The sequence below is a fragment of the Danio rerio genome, chromosome 18, assembly GCF_052040795.2.
Source record: "Danio rerio strain M-AB ecotype USA chromosome 18, GRCz13ab, whole genome shotgun sequence".
Lineage (NCBI taxonomy): Eukaryota > Metazoa > Chordata > Actinopteri > Cypriniformes > Danionidae > Danio > Danio rerio.
The window spans coordinates 29,089,531-29,114,345 of NC_141038.1; the positions used below are offsets into that span (position 1 = coordinate 29,089,531).

A 24,815-nucleotide genomic window follows, 5' to 3' on the forward strand; every position below is an offset into this window, starting at 1 on the left:
AGGATCTAAAATTCATCTCTGAAAAATGGAGAAATTGCCACTTCATATGCCTCAAATAAGAGTTTTCTTTATAATTATATAGGGTTTTAGTTCAGAATGTGCATGCTAAATTGCATAATTTTATTATAGAGAATAGTTATTTCATGAGGAATTGCGTGTCTCAATACCTAACTAAGCATTTAAAGATTACAGATTTGAGTGTGCATTTTATCCAAGTAGCTTGTTACACTGTTATGAAATATTTTGGTTTATCCCATTACAATGCATTTCATCTTGTTACTTGGTCATATAAATATGAGAAACTGCACCAGACTGGACATTTGTGTTCATTTGGAACCTCTGTTGATGTATCCAATACTAATAAAACAAACAATCTTAAGCTTCTATTTATTTTTAAAACTATCTCTCCTAACATTTATTTGTTGTTCTTGGCTGAGAGTTGCTTACAAAACTGACCTTTAAAACGAGTGCCATGGAAATATGCAAGTCTTTAGACTCTGTAGATGTATTAAAAAATAGCTGGTTTAGATTTCACTTAATGTCAGCAGATATAATCGTGAGGAAAGACAACACACAGATAAATCAGTTATTAGTTTAATCACTATGCATATAAACATTCTGTCAAGCTAACCATAACAAATAAACTATAAATGACTAATGCACATAGAGAATGCTTGTGTGTAAATCCCAGATGGCTGTCTAGAGAGATTTGGAGATGAGAGATGTAGCAGGTGTGCTGTTGGTGAAGATGAAGTCTGTTTAAAGTGGGTCTATTCAGCAGCTGCACTGCCTGCCACAGTTAAATACTGCATGTGCAGGTTTTTATAGTGCATGGCATAAGGAGATCTAGACTGTTTTTGGTGTAAGTATAGAGTAAAGGGCATACGTCAAAGAAATCTAAGAACAAACTAAAATGGAATGACATATACAAAATGTAATGTAATGTAATGTGTATTTATATAGCGCATTTATTGTGTATGGCCATACACCCAAAGCGCTTCACAATCATGAGGGGGGGGGTCTCTCCACATCTCCACCAGTGTGCAGCATTCACTTGGATGATGCGACGGCTGTCACAGGACAACGGCGCCAGTGCGCTCACCACACATCAGCTATTGGTTTAGTGGAGAGACAGTGTTAGAGCCAATTCAGTGGAAGGGGATGGTTGGGAGGCCATGATCGTAAGGGCCAATAGAGGGACTTTGGCCAGGACATCGGGGTTACACCCCTGCTCTTTCACGAGAAGTGCCATGGGATTTTTAATGACCACAGAGAGTCAGGACCTTGGTTTAACGTCTCATCCGAAAGACGGCGCCCACTGACAGTGTAGTGTCCCCTTCACTTTTAGGACTCACACAGACCACAGGTTGAGTGCCCCCTACTGGCCTCACTAACACCACTTCCAACAGCAACCTAGTGTTCCCTAGTGGTCTCCCATCCAGGTACTGACCAGGCTCAGCCCTGCTTAGCTTCAGTGAGTTGCCGGTCTTGCGCTGCAGGGTGACATGCATAAAATGCACTTTGTCATATGTGGATTATGGAAAGGTGGATTCCCCCCAAAAAAGGTATTTCTCAAACCTCTTTACAGTACTGGAACTAGGGCTGCACGATTTTGCGAAACAAAAAAATATCACAATATCATGTTTCGTATCATTCGATTAGCTTATCTATTTGGGTATATTAGGATTTAAGGCAAATAGTTTTAATTGTCAAAAACAAAAATATTTAAACAAATTATCTGATCTCTTTACAATAAAATAAACATGAGTGGTAAAAATACTGTTAAACTTGATAAACAAAATTTTACAAAGTGTGGGCAATGGTAAAGGTAGATCAATGTCTGTAAGGTGTGAATAATAAGAATGATGATACAGTAAATTTCAAACTCTGTAAAAAAGAAATTATGATAATCAAATTGAGCTTTCAGGTAAAGGAACCAGTCATCATTATTCAAATACATACTGCAACTTTACTACATCACCCCCTATGTTGAAAAATTTTCCAGATGGGGAGCTAGTGGCTGGGATGCACAAGAAAAGAAACCAAAAAGCCAATTTGGCGACATCCTGTTTCATTTACAATCTCCTCACTGCTGCTATACAGCATTGTTTTTTGCACGTGTTTTTATTCTGACTTAAAGTGACAAGCTCTTTCCTTCACCATTTTCTATGGTGTCTCTAGTAACTAGTTGACCATTTTCTCAGAGGATCACAAATGGACAATTGCTGCAGCTCCAATGCAAGTTTATGGAGAAAAGTGAAAAGCACTGCAGTGTTTGGGTGCACTGTGTTTGTCTCAGGTTTTTAGTTATTACTGAAATGTGAATTTTTCATACAAAGTGTGAAGGAGATTGGTTAGTTGTACTTGCATGAATTGCGGTGCGCTTGGGGCATACTGAAATGTTTAGATGTTTTTCAACTAGGTGTTGAAAAATGCGTGCCTTCATTGGAAATGACAAATTGACACCCTAAGCTTATTGGCACTGCTTTCAAGGCGTGCTTAACAGTCCCATTTTAACAAAACTTCTAGCCTTCATACCAAACTTTTTTTTTTAATCGATAATGACCGTGGTGTACGATTAATAAATATTGATTTTATTGCAGCCCTAACTGGAACGTTCTATTATGGAGCCAAAAAAGTTTTATAAACACCTTTCACAGATTATAACATACTTTATGTAGTATCCTTTAGACTTTATATTTATATAGATAATAACATTATTTATAACATCCATAGAATAACACACTTTAATAAATTTTTTTCTGCATGAAGTAAAGAAGCTGTACATACCTTTCTTGTTTGATTGTGAAGACAAGCCTTTAATTTTTTTACTAAATGCGTATGCATTTCATAGTTTAACTGTATCATAAACTTTCCCCGCTGTTTTTCACACTTATTTATGTTTTTTAAATTGTAGATTTTTGGCAAATTGTGTGAAAGTTATTGAAGGAGCAAATTCTTCCCAACCTGTAATTGGATGAACAGGCAGAACCTCAATGTGAAAGATTCACAAAATTCTAAAAGTTGAGTGTTTGTCCAGCAGCTGGTTATCATCATGAGGAGATTCCTTGCTGTTTTTTTTTTGTCATTTTGTCACAGGTTGTCAATTAGATGCCTGTTACTTTCAGCCTGCAGCTTATTTGCCCTTTTCAGTGCTTCCTGGCTTAGTGAAAGGAACAAAATGATGGCAGCAATTACTATGGGAGCAACCCAATGCTCACGGACACAAATAGGGTGTAATCTGATGATTATCGGATGAATCTAAGCAAAGGTTTTCCAACTAATATTTCTGCTGGACAGTTAACCCACTGTAAAAAGTTGCCATATTTATACATTTCAGGAATTTCTAAGCGATGGTTCCACCCAAAATTTACTCCCTCTAAAGCCATTCGAGGTGTGGACGGATATATTTCAGTAGCTGAATGTTTTTTTATTTGGAGATTATATTGTTGTTGTTTTTAAACGTCATGACTATCTTGGGTAGCATTGTTGCTGCTGCTGTGTTCACACTGCATGACTTTGCTTTAGGAAGAATCGCTAACAATTTGGCTTCTGAAAATGTTCCTCTATTTCTTGTGTCCAAAATGGAGCCTTTTTATGGAACCAAAGCCACTGTGGTCTACAACTCCTTGAACTTCCCACTGTATCTTGCCCTCTCATTGGCTGTAGGTCATCACTAATGTGTTTTTTGTAGTCCAACATCTTTTCATAAAGCAGGATTTTGAATATTTCATGCCCCTCTGCATAGGCATGGGCTGCTATTAGATTCTGACGATACGATAACCTATAAAGGCTAAATTAATTATTGACTTCTGCTGTCTTTATTTTTTTTTAAATGTCATCTTTGGATTTCTTTTTTACTGCAGATACTTAAAAAAAAAAAAGATAGTTTTGATTAAAAAAAAGTAAAAAAAAAAAAATCTTACACATACTTTAGAGACGGTATTGCAGAAAATGTTAATGGTTTTAAAACCTTGACTTTTCCTAACTGCGGTATACCTTGAAAACGGCTATCGTTCCATACCTACCTCTGCATCATGTCGGTGATACTCTTTGATTGCATCTTTGATCATTCAAACTGTTTCACTTATGGTTGCCGGATTAATTTAAGGAGATTTGCATGTGCAGTTCATCAGTAAAGCCGGTTCTGCAATCAGTAATGAATCTCCAGCAGCTACTTTCAGATGGAGCAACAGTTACACAGTCATAATTCACTGACAAGCTAGAGTACACAAAAATGCACAGCTCTTTTTCAAATTCAATCTTGAAATCAAAGATAATCATACTGCAGTTTTTTTATACAGCTGGTTGTTGCCTCTCAGTGATATACTGTGTGGTTCTGTGCTTTTGTACATCTGAAAGCACATGAAAATACAACACTTAATGAGGTTTTTCCTACAACATCGCCTTATAACTTCAGTCAAGTGTCTGAAATAAACTCTTCTGTGAGATGATTCCATGTCATGTGTTTAGTCAGGCTGAATCAATGAAAGCAGTTAAATCCTCTGCTCTGTTACTGGAACAGCCAGTTATTGCTTGCATTTTTATAATTTACTGTTACTGTTTACTAACATTTAATGTTAGTTTAGTATTTTAAATGGATTTTTCTCTTGTAATTCTGTCTTGAAAGAAAATAAGTTTACTAATTAATTAAGAATATGTTATTAGTTAACTACATCGAGACAAAATGTATTTAGTTAAATATAATACTCATTGGGCAGGTTACTACATAAGAGTATTTAATTACTAAATAAGCATTAATTAAATCAGTGAAATTGTAATTAATTTTGATTACAATAAAATTACTTCCCTAATTACTTTGTCTGAAAAGCAACATAATTACTCAGGTTTTTGACTTCAATTTCTTGAAAAACTACTTCAAATCTCTATAAATCTCAATGCATAGGCAATAGAAATTAAACTTTACGCCTGATGTATTGTTCAAATTGACTACACTTTCATTAAGCTAGTGGCTGTTTTCACTTCACTGACTTCCATTATAACCACATGTTTTGATTGCAAAGCCATGACACCAAATAATCATGCATTCTTGATTGTTGGTGGTTTTCCCTGTTGGGAAGAGATGACATTTCTAATTTGTGCTGTTCATCATCAGTTGGCAATTATTAACCCTTCAGATAGTCCTGCATGTAAAAAAGGTTTCTGTATTTTGTATGGACTTCTGTGTAGTAAAGCAGCAGATTATAGTGTGTGTGTGTGTGTGTGTGTGTGTGTGTGTGTGTGTGTGTGTGTGTGTGTGTGTGTGTGCGTGCGTGCGTGCGTGCGTGCGTGTGTGTATAAATACACTTACTATGTTTACTATGTTATGAGAGCTTAGCTACTTTATTTAGATTTTTAGGGTGCTTTCACTACTGTGAATCAGTTTATGCGAAACAGGGATTAAAATTGTTACATAGTTGCTCTATGTTCTTGGTGCGGTTCGCTTTCACACTGCAAAGTTTCTAAATGGAAATAGCTAAAATAAGTCACGTGTGAGTAAACTCTCCTCGCATCTCCTCGAGACAGGTTCCGAAACAAAAGTCTAGGTGTGAAAGCACCCTTAGACATATCAAGGCAAGTGCACAAAGGTGGCACGCACGCTCATACAGTGTAGTACTCCAAAAACTCCAAAGCCAGAAACTAATCTTTGTTTGCACTAACATGACAAAATGACAAAATAATGATGACAAAAAAAAAAAAAAATGTTAGAATGAAAATCAAGGGGCAAAAACAGCCACGAACATCACAAAAGGGTGGTAAATTTGCCCAGTCTATTGTTGAGGTTTTTAAATTTTTTAAAGCTTTTTCCTAAATATGTGTGTAAATGTGTAAACATGTGTAAACATTTGTCCACAAAAATCAATCCATTTGCTAAAACACAGAGAAAGTACCGGTAGTGGCCAAATTATGACTTAAAATCACCCCAGAGTGCATAAAAACATCCCCAGCAGCACACAAGGGTTAACTAAGTCCAACCAGAACCTTTTAGTTTTACTTAAAAAATAATACTTAAAGATTAAGCAATATGTGGCATCAAAATGCTCAAAATGAAAGACAACATATTTCATAACCACCATACTGACAAATTGCTTTATTTATTTATTTATTTATTTAAGAAATGTCTTTTGTGTCCCCAGAGTGTGTCTGTAAAGTTCCAGCTCAAAACACCCATCAGATTATTTATTATACCTTTCAGAATATTGGAAATTTCAGCTCTGGACACATTGTAGCTTTTGTTTTGCTTGTGCCTTTGATGCTAGTTCTCCCATACCCACGTGCCAGACATACCACGTGCCGGAGATGGAGTGTCTCCATCTCTCAGCTGCGTCAGATAAACAGCAGAGTGACACATGAAGGAAGCTGATCTCACGTAGCATTTGTGAGAAATACTTAAAAAGAACTTTCCCTATGATTATTTGATGTATTTGTTGTGGAGTTGCAACGACGAGTTACACAATGTTGTAACAAAGTCACTCAGACACACAGGATAAAGGTTAATATCCACTGCTGTATGGACATCCATTATGTTAATGTATAAAATAAACCTGATTTAACGTCCACAAACCGGGATTGAAGCATCTTTTATAATTGCACTGACATGCGTCTGTGCTGATAAACTAAAGACGGCAAAATTGCTGTTATTCATTACAAACATGCACTGTTTTAGAAACCTTTTAAACCTGTTAAACTCATTCTTGATCACATTTGATGATGACAGATGATCACAGCTTTGTGTACATCCTATCTTGTTGATATGATTATATGCGTTATTACGGAGACATGTTAATACGTGGCTGTCAATCAATTTGGTGGGCGGGTAAACCACACTTCTACATGTGGTGGGGCTCAAAATGTGAGAGATTTGGTTCGTATTTTAACATCAGGAAATAAAAAAATGACTTATTGTGTTTGTCACTCCAATATGACTGTGGACACACTATATGTACACACAGATCTGTCCAAAGAGCTTCCAAAGGATGATTTTTATCATATGTGCAACTGCCTTGATGTTTGTGACCTTTTTTATTTGTAAGATTTAGCAAAACATATTTGGATAATAAATTATACAATTAATTTGTTTCTTGGAATTGATTTATGCAGAACTGTTGAATTAATGTACAGCAATTAAGGAAGGTACATCGTTACAAATAATACTTTAATTGTCCGATGGAAAAGTTATTTAATTACAGCAACTCGTTACTTGTAACTGATTACACCCAATATTGATAATAACCCTAATATAATGCTTCATTGTAAGGCAGCAAACAGAGTAAAATAATGTCATGTTTTCAAGCTGTTGAAAATAAGTACGCACTAAACATTTACTATGTTATTAATTGTTAGTAAATAGCATTAGAAATGCTATAATGAATTAGCAAACAAACTCTTACAAATGCTCTTATAATTGCTGTAACTATCAACCATGTGCTTGTAATCGTAACTTAAAATCATATCAGCTGTGATGTTAATGGGAACACAAGCTCACTGAGCAATGAGAGAGAGAAATGCATTTGCAAGACTAAACACCCACATCAGTGGCACGACTATGACAGATGCTTTCAGGAAATAAAAGCGGCTTGCTTTGTCCCTGTCTGCAGGACTAATGGACCAGCAACAGAACATTGGGTTGAAGCTGTTTGTTAAAATGTGGATTTCAATTATATTGTTTATGAAATGCATTTAGGCAACGCTTTGATAAAAGACTTTTTAATTAAGATGATGTTGTGGGTGACTAACACCATCTAGCCTCTTTATTCCAGACATGTACTTATCAAGTCAGCAAAGTTCTGATGATGTTTCCTGAGGATGTTGGATTATAATTGAAGCAAAGCCAATAATCCACAGATTGCTCAGATTTAAAAATAATAATGATTTTTTTTTTACACAAAGGTTTACTTTTCATTCTCAGATATCAGAAATCATGAAGTTTTATCATTTTTTAAAAATGTATATTTAAGTTTGAGCATTCATTCATATGTGTATTGATATATTCGGAAGAGGCCATTTGATGTTATTTTAGAGCTAAATTTGGCTTTGTGTTAAACAAATCACATTATGTTCATATACTCTAGGTGGTTGCAGCATTTCAATCTTCTTATCTGCGACATAAGTTTAACAATCAATGTAAAAATATATCTAAATTCTCACAATGTATTATTATGGCCTACTTTTCATATTGAATTGCAAAAAGACTCCAACTTATCGCATGTATTAACCTCAGAAATAATGTTTCAGAAATGAAACTGGTCAATCTCTAGATGTGATTACTTACAACAGTGACCCAATTCACATGTTTGGAACCGTAATGCTTGTTTTGGTTTCACTTCATTAATTAAAATAGTTCCAAAGTCATAGCAGATCAAATACAGTTTTGTTTTGTTATTGAATGAATCAGCATTTTTGTATGAATCTGCTGAATTAATGAATTGTAATCCATTCAAAGTCAGCCACATTTTTCCTTCCAGAATTAATCAAACATTGAGAACACTGATTGATTTAGTGCTGACAACACTAACTTGGCACTATCGCTACTAGTGATTTTAGTCCAGCTTTTTTTTTGATTATTTTTTTATGTATAATTTCAGTTTTTGTATTACACAAATAGCTTTGATTAAAAACATTATTTTTAAACAACATGAATAAAAAAATGGCACAAATGTCACATTTAAAGTAAAAATAAAGCCCCTGGAACTAAATTAAAATTTTTAATTTGGTAATTATTAAGAACATTATAAAGAATCGGATTTTAAATATATATATATATATATATATATATATATATATATATATATATATAAAAACTACTGATGCATTTTATATTTTATTTATTTATTTAGGTTGGCTTTCTGAAACCACAGTTTATTTGTAATTTACGATGATACACACAACAACATCAGCAACAAAAACAACAAAAGTTGTTAAAGTTTACTTTACAATTTTTGTTTCTGTTTCGAATTGAACATGGATGAGAGCTCTTTGATTTTAACGAAAAGTGATCCGTTTATATTTGAAATGTGCATCTGTAGAAATGCCTTGAACACTCCAGACAGAGACCTTTTGCTGGCAAGGTCCTCTTATAAAATTGTGTTAGAACACTGACTGAAATAACAAAACTATGCATTACAGAGCTTTCGGCATATATATTGGATGCTTTTTAATAACTTAAATATACATAAAGTGCACCTAACATTTGGAGAAAATACTAGTACTGAATTTTCAAGAAAAAATGTGTTTTGTGTACTGGTTTCGTGATATTTAAACATGTCGACAACTGATTAATGAGGACATTTTACTGGTCCTCGCAACTTCTGTTGGTTAATAACACAAACAAAAGATGTTTCTATTTTTATCTAGAAGTTTATCCAGTGTGATGGAAGTGTTTTTGGGTGAGCTAGGGTTAGGCTGTATAAAATATAATTAGACTCCTGATATAAAAACAAAAAACAATGGAATAATAAAATAGCTCTCATCTATTGTATTGTTATTATTATTTTTTTTCCTGATGCAAGAGCTCTGAAAGATTATTTGACTTGGACTTACTTAAGCAATTTTATGTAATACCAGAGGGCTTATTATGCTTATGATTGATTACTAGCTTCGTTCATTCTTGACTGATAGTTCTAATAATTATAATTAGATTTACAGTGTTAAAGACAAAACTATTAACCTAATTCTTTTTTCTAAGTTTTTTTTTTTTTTTTTTTTTTGCCATGATGACGTTACATCATATTTTATAGTTTTTTAGCAAGGCACTAGAGTTCAGCTTTATCTAGGTTAATTAAGTAAGCTAAGTTAATTTGGCAAATCATTGAATAACAGTGGTTTGTCTGTAGCCAATTTGAAAAAAAAAAAATAATAATTAAGGGAGCCAATAATATTGACCTTTTACATTTATAGATCTATTGCAGCTAAACTGAAAAAGAATACGACTTTCTCCAGAAGAAAAATATTATAGGAAATACTGTGAAAAAAAGTTTTTGCTCTGTTGAACATCACTTGGAAAATGTTTGAAAAAGAAATATAATTGTACAGCTGGGCTAATATTTGGTCTTTGTGATTGTATTTCCTTTACACTTACATATAGGCACCTTTATTTAGCCTGTAGCCTACTATATAATTGTTTGGATTTTTTACATAAAGTGTTCTATTACTTAAAATGGCTTGTTTTTTATTTTTATTTTAATAGTTTATATATTAAATGAACACTTAGCTTTTTTTTTTTTTTGCTGTGATCATTATGCAAGGATCATAATGCATTGCATATTTAGCTTATTTATTAGTAGCCTAGAATCATATGTATTTTACAAACAGATCGTTTACAAGGACTAAGCTATTAGGCTAATAACTGTAATTCTCAGAATGGAAAAGGCTTGGGTGGATTTTTAGCCTAGCTGAATGTATTAACTTTATTGTGTTTATGATGGAGTGGTGATTAACGATTAATTGATCACAAATTAAAATTCTCATCAAGCACAGGGTTTTGTAGAAATTGACATCCCTATTGCATACATGTCTGTTTTTCCTGCAGTTTCAATGTGTTTCTCAATAATTTGATAATTAATTAATATGTTATAAACTGAGCACCCAAGACTACTCAAAGTGTCTGGTTTGAGATTTTTTGTAATGAACATTAAAGGCTTTGTTCCTCCTTCCCATCTGTCATCAGCCCATTATTGAATACAAACTAGTCCCATGTCAAAATGTCATCACATGGAGGCTTTAACCAGACAAAACCAGGCGATAAAACTGCCACATGACTGTGAGATCTCGAACTTGTGTCAAAGGAATGATTTGACCGCCAGAAGGGTAACAATGGGGCGAGTCGACGAGCCGAACAGAGCCTCATCACAGAAAATATACTTTCAATAATGAAGGAGGGTGCCAAATGCGCAATCTGTGGGGTTGCTAGGCAACTGCATCAGCATCACGCCTGCAGAAGACACGCTTCTGAATGACATCGTGTGTGTGTGTGTGTGTGTGTGTGTGTGTGTGTGTGTGTGTGTGTGTGTGTGTGTGTGTGTGTGTGTGTGTGTGTGTGTGTGTGTGTGTGTGTGTGTGTGTGTGAGATTTGCAGCACATTGATTGAAGCATGGCTCATTGCCTGCCTCTTATTTGCCATGGTAGAGTCACACACAGGCTGATCGCTCAGTAAAGGAAGTAATGATTCACAGGCATCAGCAGTTCAGTGCAGTTGGCAGCATTAGGGGGACTATTGTTGAAGATTTGGTGTCTACTCGAGTTATCAGTTACCACACGCTGTCTGATGAGCATGTTTTTGCATTTCTTTTTGGCCGTCCTTTGCAGTATGCCTGTGATGAGCCAATGTCCCGCTGTGTGGTTATTGGTTGGTAATCAGTTGGACACGATCAAGTCATCAACTGCTCACTAGAGTCACTGCTGACGGCAGCAGAGGAACACTTAAGAGAAGCTGCTCTCATTCATTCACAGCTCATTCAGGTTTAGCAGATCATACGTGTATATGCTTGCAAATAACCATATAAATCCATCAGACTTATTTATTTTTTTTTGTAAATGGGCATTTTTTAATCAGGCTTCTATATATAGGTCCAGTGGTTTCATTTCATAGATAATGAAAATTTTATGAGCTTGTAATAAATAATATATATATATTTTTCCCAAAAATGTCACTTTAGACAATTCTTTGATTTTAACAAAGTAGATTTTCTTTTGCGTCAACCAGCTAAATCCACTTGTGCTTTTTTTTTTTTTGCAAAAACCTCTAAATCCACCTACTGGGACAAGACAGTGTAATTAGTTGAAAAATCACTAAATCACTAAGGGAAATGTATTTGTATTTGTATTCGAGTAAAATTCAAAATGATGCAAAAATATATATTTTTTTTATTACACTTCTAATTTACGTTATAGTGTAAGTATTGTTTAATTATACCCATTATAATAATTATGGATATGCAATATTGGTTGATGTTTTTGAACATGTAACAAGAAACGTCATTGAAAACATATAAGCCATTACCTCATCCATGGTTAAACCAATAACTAAACTACCATTGTGAATATTATGAACCCCACCACCACCGTTCTTGTTGAAGGACGCTGAATAGACAGAATAAAACAGACAATACTTTTCTTTTTCTGAAAGAACTTCTTTCTAATGCACAGAATACCAAAAACTAAAATTAACTAAATAAAACTAAATAAACCCCTGACTGGGAGGTCTGGCAGAACAAAAGTAAAAGTAAAATGACTTGCAGGGGCAGAATGTGGCTGTGTTGATGGTTTGGTGCTTGTGGAAAATTTAGCAGAACATGGCTTTGCCGATGAGGGGATTGATGCTTGTGGGGGGTTGGCAGACAGTATCAGGCGAGGATGCTTTAAGTGCATGTGATAATACATTACATAGAGGGTTGCGCGGTGGCACAGTGAGTAACGCTGTCGCCTCACAGCAAGAAGGTTGCTGGTTCGAGCCTCAGCTGAGTTAGTTGGCATTTCTATGTGGAGTTTGCATGTTCTCCCCATGTGAGGTAGGTGAATTGGGTAAGCTAAATTGTCCGTATTGTATGTGTGTGAAAGAGAGTGTATGGATGTTTCCAAGTGCTGGGTAGCAGCTGAAAGGACATCCACTATGCAAAACATATGCTGGATAAATTGGTGGTTCATTCCACTGTGGCAACCCCAGATTAATGAAGGGACTAAGCCAAAAAGATCATGAATGAATGAATGAATGTGCATGGAAGATGTTGACAGACGTTTGATTTCTCTGCCTCTGCTGATTTCACTTTTGCACACATTACATACAGTATCACTTTGTTTTATCTGCAGCACCACTGACTGTAAAATGAACTTGAACAAGCTTTTTTTATTTTTTATTTATTATTATTTTTGACTGGTGGAGGACCAAGAAATGGCTCAGCAGCAGTCTCACTTTTTTCTATTTCGGTGCCCAAATATATTTGAGGAGTTTCAAGTTAATAAATGATGGGAAGCTATGCTAAGGTTAACTAGCCTATAGCAAGTACATTGCTGTCTGCAAAAGACACTAATTTAGACGTACCATATAACTCCCATAAGTGCATACTATTCGACACAACTGCACAATCATCGTTTTAACCTTTATAAACGAACGTTAACGTTACTCTGTCAACAGTCTATTGTCTAAATTACCGCGCTAACAGAGCTAACGTTGCGTAAACAGAGAGCACCCGATAGCAGACGTCAATAATGCAGCGTAATGGAATATCCCGATCAAACTCCGCTTCAACTGCGCTACAAGTTTATAAACTGCTTCTGGAACCCAATTAAGGTACAAAAATCTGTTTAACATAAATAGTGATGCAGTGAAGCATTTTTTCGCTCAGCCGAGCCTTCTCTGTTGCTGTGTGGAGAAGCCGTGCCAGTCACCTTTACCTCCACCCCGCCCTCCGACTCCTGAGCGTCTCACTCACTTTCTCACTCACTCTCTCACTCACTCACGCGGGCATGCTCTGCGGTCTCATGAGGAAACGCAGGTTTTTGATAGAATGTTTTTCTTGTTCCCGAATACAAATACATTTTCAAGTATTTGTTCGAAATAAGTATTTGTAAAAACACGCTATTCGTGCCTTTCCGAATACCGTATTCGGGTTCGGCTCCACCCATACACTAAAGATATAATTAGAATTTATTTAACCAAACATAAAACACATTACCCTAAGCACCTAAAATAAAAATACACAAATCTGTCAAGTAAGTGCGTTAATCAATAACATTAAAATTGACCTTAATTAATCTTGCTGAACAGCAAGAACAGCATCTTGATTCCATCTTTGATGAAGTTAAGTTGTTGTCTAATGTACAGTTAATAGAACTCTTTCAAATTAGTGTCACTGTGCAAAAAACTGTTATGAATGCATGTTACACTTCTGACTGCATAGTGTGATTTCTTTTTCTTATAATGCACAGAGTTTTGATGAAAGGGACGTTTTCATTTGCCATTCTCTGACAATCAGACAGGCTCATGCAGTTCATCAAACCTCATCTTTTAAAGTCTTAATCGAAATAAAACGCTCTCCTCATAAAAAGCCGGCGTATCAGCACTGCTACACTGAAAACACATGATCCCATTTGTGCCTTCTGATTGGTTCTTGGGACAAAGCGGCTTTTGCTGTCAAAGGCAAGTGGCGTTTAGAGGCTTTTGCAAACAAACTGTAATTTCTGAATGGGCGGACGCTGGTGTTTAGATGATTTAAAGCAAAAATATTTGTCGAACATGTACTTTGTGCCTAAAGCATTCGCTCAATGTCATTAACTGATTTTTGGCGGACATGGCGTTTAGAGGCTTTTGCAGGAACCCTTCATATCTATGTGGCAAGAATTTTTTACTGTCTGCATGCATGGGTTGTTTACTGATCCAAAAAATGAAAAAAGCTGCAATTAATACATCAAATAAGAAAAGTAATATTGTAAATATTTATACAATAAAATTAACTGTTTTATGTTTGAATACATTTTAAAACATGAAATCATCTATGTTGAATATAGATTTCTCAATGTCAAGCAGCATTTTTATTTGCTAATACACATATTAAACCACTTTTAAAATATAAATATAATTAATTATTGTTCTAAATAGGTCTGATAATATTTTGCTACTTTCAATCCTATTTTAGTGGGTGTCATCTTTGTATTCAAAAAAGTATGATAGTAGTTTTTTCCTTGTGACTAAAAAAGTAGGTAAACCGATTCTCTCTAATGTATGAAATGTGTGAACGCTGTATTCTATTATTAATGTGAATGTATTGCAATGTGTTGCAGCAGTGATTTATTTTAATTTTTCATCTTTAAAACTCGGGTCTAAACATATCTTCATTAAAACTTAAAGCAACACGCCATGTTTTATATACTTCTTGCTGTTTGAAGAACACACTGCTGACTGTTGTATTTTTAAAATCCACTCCTCTCTGTTCTTTCCCCTCTTTCAGCTTCCTGAACTCCTCCAGGCTCAGAAGTGCTGGAGCCTTTTCATCCGTTTCATCCTCTTCCACATCGATTGTGACACCAAACTCCCCTCTCCCTCAGCTGAGGGAGCACCTGCCATACTATTGCTGTCCAGCACACTAAAGCAGGTGACTGCAGTACACACACTGAAAGACAGCCCCTTTACACTCACTCATGCCCTGCTCTTATTCATCCACCTGAGAGATATCATATTCTTGCAGACCAAGCAGGACACGCTGTAGCCCTGTCAACTTCTCACATTCAAATGTCCTTTTCCAGTATGACTACAGACTTGTTTTTAGGGAACACATGCATGTCACAATTGTGAGACACAATGTCCAAATAACAGGAAATTACATTGGAGACATGAGAAATAAGAACACAATTTTGTGATGTAAAGTCGAGGCGGCGTGTGGACACTTGTCAGCATGTACAGTTTAAGTTTTGTCTGGAAATGTGCAGCAGCAACTAAGGGTCTTGTCAAGTCTGATTTTGTCTCTTGTGATGTAATTTAAAAGCCTTAATGAAAGTAAAATATAATCGAGTCCCTTGAGTAATTCATTGCTTCATATAGGGTTCACTTAGGCCCAATTCCAATTCTATTTTTGTACCGCTACCCCTTCCCCTTCCCCCTTAAAACCAAGTGTTAAGGGGAAGGGCTTAAATTTACCCCTAAGAATTGGGATAGGACTACAGCACCTGTACACGTCATCATATGTCATCACCATTTCTTGCTTAATTTGAGATCAGATGATCGTGACTGCTATAGTGATTCTAGTTGTGTTATTTTTTTTATATTTATCTTCAGGAAATCCCTGAAGGCATATATTATGTTATCATAACGATATAATGTGCAATAAGATCATAACTGTACTCTGCATTTACACCGTGACCATATTCATCTATGTAAACACACCAAAACAACATTAACATTATAGCAGACACTGTAAAAAGCTCATTCCCAACCACTAGACATTACTGACAGGGTATTCCAGTGTCAGAATGTTATGGATCTTTTGTACAGGAGTTATTATTAAGGATTATAGATTGCAAAATTTAGCGTGTTTAATTTTAGTGTTTTTTTTTTTTAACATGATTGTAAAGCACGAATGCGGTTTTGAATGTATTTAAACATGTGCTTGTTTGTTGTTAAAATTTGTAATAATGACAAAAGTACTCATTTGTGGATATCCTTACTACCGGGTGTAGCTGTGGCTGGTGTATTCTGGGAAATTTTCTTACCCCTTGGTTTCAAGTGTGGTCCTGAAAAATCTTCATTCGAAGGGGTATATATCCCTTTGTCCTCAGTCCTACGGCTGGGGTGTCCACACTCTGTCCTGATGGGCCGGTGTCCTGCAAAGTTTAGTTCCAACCCCAATCAGACACACCAGGGCAAGGTAATCAAGCTCTTACTAGGCTTTCTAGAAACATCCATACAGATGTGTTAAGGCAAGTTAGAGCTAAAATCTGCAGGACATCGGCCCTCCAGGACCGAGTTTGGACACCCCTGCCCTATGGGGTTGGGCCTTAGACTCAGTTTTGGAACTGTGTTTGTTGGATTAATAAAAAGGATGACATGTTTTCATAGATCAGTTTTTAGTTATTTATTTTAAAATGTGCTGTGATCTATTTCATCAAGCAACAGTGTCAGTTTCACTTTAAATAAATTCATTTAGGCTTGACATTTATAATGCGTCATTTTAGAATTATAAGGTTCTATTTGACATTTTTGTCAAAATTGAGTTATTGACATATGCTTATTAAATGACAACTTATTTACATTATGGGATGTTTTTTTGTAAGTTGTTTACATTTTAAGACTTTTTATAAAAAAAAAAATGTTACACACATACTGTTTGCTATGGAATGCAAAAACTTTGAAGCTCAATATGTCAAAATCATTCAGAACGCAGATAGAACCTTATGGACATAACCTGGACATAAGAACTTAATTTAGAAATAGTTTTGAAACGAATATTTGCGCTTGACAAACGCAATTAATTATTTATAGACTAATTGATATCTGTGCGTAAAGGTTTCCCTATCCAAGAGAGAAAGTGATCCATTATCTCTCATTCTCAGCAGTAGATGCTCTGTTTAACAGTTTTCTGTTAAAAAAACTGTTAACTGTTTGCTAGTGAAATGCTCAGTTTTTCCACTTAGACTTACTTTACGTCCTGTAAATATCGAATACGCTTATGGCGCGACGCAGCTGGCTCTTAAAGGGAATGGGAAATGAGACTCTAATTGGTTTATTCTCAAAACACACCTACTGTATAACTCATTAAGAAGATAAACTCAACCATTTTAGACCATGCGCCATGACGCAAAGCGGATTTTCCCGTCCTCAAATTAGCAAAAATGCGTTCTGATACGCCCTGAAAGCGTTTGCGCCCTGCGTTTTGCGCTCTCTGCATGGACGTTAGAGCCCTAAACCTATTCATGAGCATAAAACAATTCAGCTACACTGAAGGGACCTTGATAACTTACCAAGTGAGTGAGTATAAACGGTAAAAGACCAAAAAGGTTAATTTCCAGTGGCAGTTCTAGACCAGAGTAACTGGGGGGCCTGGGAAGAAGCCACTTGTGTTAGGGGGTACACTTTAACATATATCACAAACTGCTTAAACAATTATCCAAAGTCATTTTTTTTCATGCATCACTCTGCAGTCTTCAAAAACAAGCTAATTAAATAACTTCAAATCTAAATAATCTTCCATGTTAATTTATGTATTGTAGTTAATTTGTATTGTTGTTGAATTACACATTTTTAACATTGATACATCAAGGCTCTTTTTTTACTTGTAACCATTAACAAATACAGTTGAAGTAAAAATATTTTGCCCTCCCATTAATTTAAAATGTTTTTCATGTGATCTTTAGCAAACCAAGGCCATTTTTCAAGGAAAACTTCAGTATTTCCTATAAAACATAAATAGTTCTTCTGGAGTCAAAATAAGGCTAATTTCTTATAGTTTGTTTTAAATAAAAGACTTTTAGCACTGGAATACATAAATATTTAAATGCACAAAGCAGATCATGTATTTGCAGTAAGATCAGAATGAGGCACATACAAAGTTGTTTCCATATTCAGGGAGCCTAAAAAACAATGGTGGAATCTGACAGAAACTTCAAATGAGACCATATTGAAGTACTAGTTTATTACATTTATTTCTTACATTTTTCTTTGTCCATAAATCCACAATTTTCCCTTTATAAAACCACTGATGCAAAGCAGAACTTCAGCAGCCAATAGTCCATTCTCGTGTCACATGATGCTTCAGAAATCATGCTAAAATTGTGATTTGCCTTGGTCACCAATTTACCAGCAAAATTCCAACAGGAACTAAGGCTCTTGTCAAGGCAGATGACGTCTTTTTAAGACCAAAATATACAGTAATTGATTCCCATGAGTAATCAGTTGCTTCATAAGGGGGTTCACTGATATGTCAAGACAGCCTGGTGCCCTTGAGGACTGTGCATAGTAAAGTTCTGCTCTCATTAGAAGAAGAAGAAGACAGAGAACTCTAATCCCAGTGCACAGGAATGAGTGTGCGGCCATAAAACAGTACATGCATGAACATGTAGTGACAAAATCAGATCTGATCTTGCTCTCACTCTGCGTTCTTCTTCTCTAGACTGTTGGAATGGCCACTAAACCTCATCCGCCTCTGATGAAGAAACACAGTCAGACCGATCTGGTAAGCCGACTCAAGACACGCAAAATCCTGGGTGTCGGAGGAGAGGATGATGATGGAGAGGTGCACAGGTCAAAGGTCAGTAATTATGTCTTGCATCCTTGTGAATGTCCTCATTCGAGTTCAATGTGACTTTAATTGCAGCTCGTACACACAGACATGCATAAAGTTATTATTTTGTATTCAATATTCAGATTTGCATATTTTTAGTGTCTTATTAGAAGCTGTACAAAGAACTAAAATACTATCTTTTACTCATTGTTACACAGTCAAAACTTACAATTAGGGTTGGGTCGATAGGCGAAACTGGCTGATAGAAGCTCTCAAAAAAATACACATGGCCCTGTTAACACTAATACATCTTAGTTTTAAAATGGCATTTTAGAACGAAAACAATCCACGTCCACGCAGGCGTTTAATCTAATATTTCTGAAAAGTCTCCACACTATACTACTGAAAATGCACATCACATGACACACACACTCTGTCATGCGCTGCAGTGTCTAAGCTCCAGCAGTCAGCCCAGAGAGCAGTGCACATCAGAGAGTTTATCAAGGATGTACTGCTGGATTGCGTCCCATTATAGTTTATAAACGTGATATTAAATTATTCTTGTCTATATCTAACGACTCTTCTGTCTTTTAATTCATCAGTTTATTTGTCACAGCATCAGTAGACTGCTTCAATCTTCGCTATCATGCTTGTACTTAATAATTCTAGCGAAAACCTCAGATACTGTTGGTTGGTTCTTGTTGGTTGTGGCCTTTTTTTTACAAACCAAGTTTGTCAACGCCATTATAACGACACAGATCACTCTGCCTATTCATGCCAGAGTCCCGCGGAAAAAAGGTGATTGACAGGTGGTAATTTGTGTGTAATTTATTCTTTAGACCATGCAGATCAGGTAGTTGAAACGGTAACCTAGGCTACAAAAAATGTATTCGATATTAGTTCATTCGTAAATATTCATTATTTATAAATAATTAATTTACCGCCACCTACGTCGACAATGCCATTGTCCATCGTGATGTATCACATTAAACATACGATGCCAAATTGGACGACATCGACTAACCCTTCTTGCAATAGCTACACTAATAAAATTGTAGAGCTTCAACTAAAAAATTTAAAAATGATTGTATTGTTATCCTTATGTGGGCTTATTGTATATTGGGTTCATATTACCTGCTACTTTAGAGTGCTGAAAGAAAATACATATACATATAATCAGTTAGCAGATGCGTTTATTAAATAATTAAAAGTGACTTACAAATGAGACAAAGCAACAAAACATCAGCACTAGTAAAGATGGCATTTTTCAGTTAGCCTAATCCAGAGTACAGATGTTTAGTAGGAGAGAAAAAATAATTCACATATAAACTTAAAAGGACAATTAAATATATTGAAAACATCAGTATTTGTTTCTAATGCTCTTATGACTGCAAAACTAAACCAGACATTGTTTTCTTTTCCTTTTTAAATTTAAACTAGGATTGTGAAGGTGAATCAAAATGAAATCAAAAACTCTAAACACCCATGAAGGTGAAATCCAGGAAATCCCCATAGCTTTGCGTTTATAAACATAAATTTTAACTGCTTTCATTGGTTCAGTGTCACTAATAAACACACGACTAAAGAATGTTGTTAAAAAAGGATTTATTTCAAATATTCAATATCGACTGAAGTTATGAAGTGAGTTTGTAGCATTCCTTTAAGTTGCACTGGTGTGTTTGTGGAAAACATGATTACATTAAAATGATCATATTTTTCTTTTATGCCATACATTATTATAATACTAAATAAAGATCATCTTCCATGATGACATTTTGGTAACACTTTAGTTTAAGTCACAATGAACTGCATTACTAAACCATTAACTAACACTACTAGCTTAATAAACTACTAATTTGCTGTTTATTATTAGATAGACTGTAGAAAATGGGTTAAGGTTTTGGGTTGGATTAAGGATGCAGAATAAGATCATACTTTATAACTACTAATAAATAGTTAATATGTTAATATTAAGCTGGTAATAAACCATCAGTTAATAGCAGGAAATTGTGATGTTAACTTAAGGGTTACTGGCATTTTGTACATTTTCCACCATAATTATTTCAAAATATAATTTTATTTTAGTAGTAATTTGTATTGCTTAATTTAAAGATGAATTTCTCAATATTTAGATTTTTTTTACAGATTTTGAAATAAGTTGTCCTATCCTAATAAACCATACATCAATGGAAAGATTATAAATAGCATATTGACATTTAAATCCTTAAGACTGTCATACAGGATCACAAATGTTATGTTTCTTATGTTTGATTTTCTGATAATTGTGTTGAAGTACCTAAAAGCTTGCTAAAATGAAACGTGTTCTCGTATGGCTTTGTACAAGAAGAGCTTTTTCCACTTTTAGATTGGATCTGCACTTAGTGCACAAGATAATCCATCATCTCTCTGGACATAAAATATGTAAACATCCATGTGCTTTCATGTTAAGTACACTACATGCACAGCACGTATAAACCATATTCACCAATATACATAGTGATGCTTATAATCATATCTGCAGCTTTGTTGCCTATGTGTAGCTTAGAGAATTGTTGATCTGATTTGAGCAGGGAGAAGATGGATCCATTCATTACTAAAAATAAATGAAGGAAGCACTCTACTTCTCACTCGTCCCTAAAAGCTGCACACCCACAGGAAAGAGTGTGCTGCACAGTGAAACAGCTCTCATTTTGTCCATGGAGAAGGGTTGAATTTCCTGTAGACGGAGTAAAGGGTCTTGTTTTGGAGATGTTAGGGTTACTCAGAGTTGCGGTGATGGGCCTGGTCTGCACTTCCTGTTTCAACACATGTGATTCAGCACTGTGGTTATTTCACTCATAGGGGTCTTTTGTAAGATTTAACAGAGCCATTCAGCAGTATTTCTGGTTGACACACTGTGGCTTTTCAGTATAGTATAAAAAGACTAATGGAATTGTATGATTTAGTGTTGATGAAGTCTGACTATAAGCTACTCAATACTTAAAGGGGGAGAATGTAGAATCCAGAAATTCTTGTTATACACGACACCAGTGGTGTTTGAGTGAATTGTTTATAATTATTATTATTTTTTTTTTGTGGCAACTTGCAGAAAGCAAACATCCAGACACCATCTCTGCTGCTGAGAGTGATGTGGATGACAGCTGTGTGGAACAACCAAAAAAACAAAACAAAACTAATCATAACGATATGGATTGGTTCAAAAATATTTGCAATTAACCAGCATCATCATGCCAACAGATGTAGTCATTAAAATTACACTGTTTTTTAATTTTGTCACCAGCTGTTCACGCATTGGTCACATACGAATGTGAGCAATACACAGGCCTGGATTGGCTAATCAGGAGGACCGGGAGAGTTCCCGGTGGGCTGGTTCGTTTTTTTGGCCATGAAGGCCGGTGTCCCTTGCTGCTTGCACTCTCAGCAGTCACACTTTTTTAATTAATTTATTTTTTTGCCCATAGCCTCACTCTTTTTATTCATTATTTTGCCACAGCTCCACTCTTTTTATTTATTTTCTTGCAGCCCCTTGAGCAAAATGCAGCCTGCATGTTAATGATGATGTAACTATCATTCGATCCCAAACAGTGGCACCTTAGTGAACATAATAATTTGAAAAATTAATATTAATGAATATTACACCTGCTCAATGAAGATCTGATGCTTCACTACATTAATAAATCTGACATAACTTGATCAGAAATCTAAAAAGGGGAGAAAAAGATCAAGCCATCAATAGAAAGTAATACTGTGGTTAAAAGAATCTTGCAGATAACAGTGCAGTACTCATGTTTTATTCCAAACAAAACGGCAGAACAGCGCCATTGTGGTCCAGTGGTCAGCACTATGCTTTGAGTGTCGCCGTCAACCTGACTTCCAACATCACCTGAGTTTTTTTTTTTATTTATAGTGTTAAGAAATATAATACTGTTTAATACTGTATAATACTTATATAGGTGTACATATTTTATTTTTATTTTTTGTGTGACCACTGTTTCAAAGGACTGCATATCTGTAAAGAATTTCGCACAGAATATATATTTAGATATTGCAGGAAAGGGCATTGTGATGTTTTAAAGAATAGTGTTGAAGATTTAGCTACCTTTTAATTTTCTCATATTTATGAAAAACATTTGAAGCCCTAAAGCAGCTGTTTCCTTGAAAAAGACATGATAGTGTCATTAGAAACTGAATTGGAAATAACATTATTTTATTATAGTCAGTCATGAACTGAGGTGGGCTGGTCCAAGGCTTGAAACTCCAGGGCTGAAAAGGAGTCCTACTCCGGCCCTGGCAATACATGATGTATTGATTTCATGTCAAATTGTTTGCAGCTATTACTTCAGAAGTAATTCTAATAGTCGTTCTAATCATATAGTTGATTTAGTGCAGATTGTTAATGAAAGGATTTTTACAATAAAGTAAAAAAAAAAACAGATTTTAAATAAAATAGAAATTTAATGCTATACACTCTGACAAATGTCTTGTCGTTGATCCCAGTTGCACAAATAATTACTTTTAGTTCATCTTTTGGGAAAGTGACAGAAGGTAGATTTTTCCAATAAATTATCTGTTGAACTACATCACAATCATCACAAATACTGCAAAAGACCTACTGAAACCTGCATAGATCTAAGATTCTCACAGAAATCAGTCAAGTTTGGTGAAGGAAATATCATGGTTCAAGGTTAAATTCAGTGTAGGGGTAAGCGAGAGATCTGCAGAGTGAATGGCAACATCAACAGCCTAAGGTATCAAGACATTTGTGCTGGCCATTACATTACAAACCACAGGAGAGGTCAAATTCTTCGGCAAGATAGCGCTCCTCATATTTCAACCTCCACATCAAAGCTCCTGAAAGCAAAGAAGGTCAAAGTTCTCCAGACTTGACCAGCCCAGTCACCAGACATCAACTTTATTGAGCATGTATGGTAAGATGTAGGAGGCATTGAAGATGAATCCAAATAATCTCAATAAACTTAGGGTGTTCTGTAAGAGTGCTTTCTTTGCCATTCAGATGAATTTATCGGTAACTTAATTGAGCCATTGCAGAGATGTATGGATGCAGTCCTTCAAGCTCATGGGAGTCAAGCAATATTAATACTTTTCCCACTGCACCATGACTTTATATTCTATACTGTACATTATTTCTGTTAAGTGACAAGACTTTTGCCTTAGCAAAGTCGGAACTTACTGTCCTAATTAAATGATTAAAAATCAAGGCATGATCATATTTTATTTTGGTAAAATAGGCATAATGTAGAGGCCTTTTCTTTTAATATAAGCCACTTCTGATACCAAATGATCAACAAAAAGTCAAGTTATTATTTGTTGTTCCTAAAACTTGGATAGGCAACAAGACTTTTGTCGGGTAGTGTAGATGTACCATTAATTCTGAATGCACTTGGTTATGAAGTATTAAGTATTATTGTTTTATTAAATAAAACAAAAGGTCATTTTTTAATACTTATTAAAATTTGAACCAGTAACATAAATTAAACTTGTTTTTAAAAAACTCAAGCCAACCAAAAATTTTTATCCACAGTGAGAGTCAAGAGTCGTCATTTTAGCAGCATTTTCATGACAACACAATAGTGCTATTGCAAGCAGCGTAAATTATACTACAGAAGTATGCTAGAAAAATTAGCTTTTCGTGTTATTTTAGTTAACTTTGTTTTTCCGGTGAGTATTTGTGGTACATGCATAGATGTATGTAAATAATGAGCTATTTTAAACTTTGACTGTTGCACGCAGAATTTATTCCACAGTGCGCTCTGCTGCTCTTAAACTTTAGTCAGCACTGCAACAAATCTCCCTTGATTGACACAAGCCATTAAAATAAATGGGTTTCATAGTTTCAGTTTTCTTATAATAATAATAATAATAATAATTAATAATAATTCCTTACATTTAGATAGTATTTTTCTAGACACTCAAAGCACTTTACACATTAGGGGGAATCTCCTCATCCACCACCAGTGTGCTGCATCAACTTGGAAGACGTGACCGAAGATATATTGCGCCAGACCGCACACCACACACCAGCTGTGTTTATTTTGTCATTCAGAACATTACAGTAGATGTAATGCAGAGCAAAATTACATTACATCG

General features: G+C 35.2%; 1 protein-coding gene across 4 annotated transcripts in view; it reads left to right on the forward strand.

The window, feature by feature from the left end:
- The window catches only part of tp53i11b (tumor protein p53 inducible protein 11b), a 133,370-nt gene that overhangs the window by 61,036 nt on the left and 47,519 nt on the right, over window positions 1–24,815 (forward strand). For all 4 annotated transcript variants that reach the window (XR_015514325.1, XR_015514326.2, NM_001077249.1 and 1 more), the window contains 2 exon segments: window positions 14,943–15,086; window positions 18,597–18,734. Coding sequence is in view for 2 of the 4 variants with exons in the window: in NM_001077249.1 (NP_001070717.1) it covers window positions 18,606–18,734 (129 nt within the window). In the remaining 2 variants the exon portion in view is untranslated.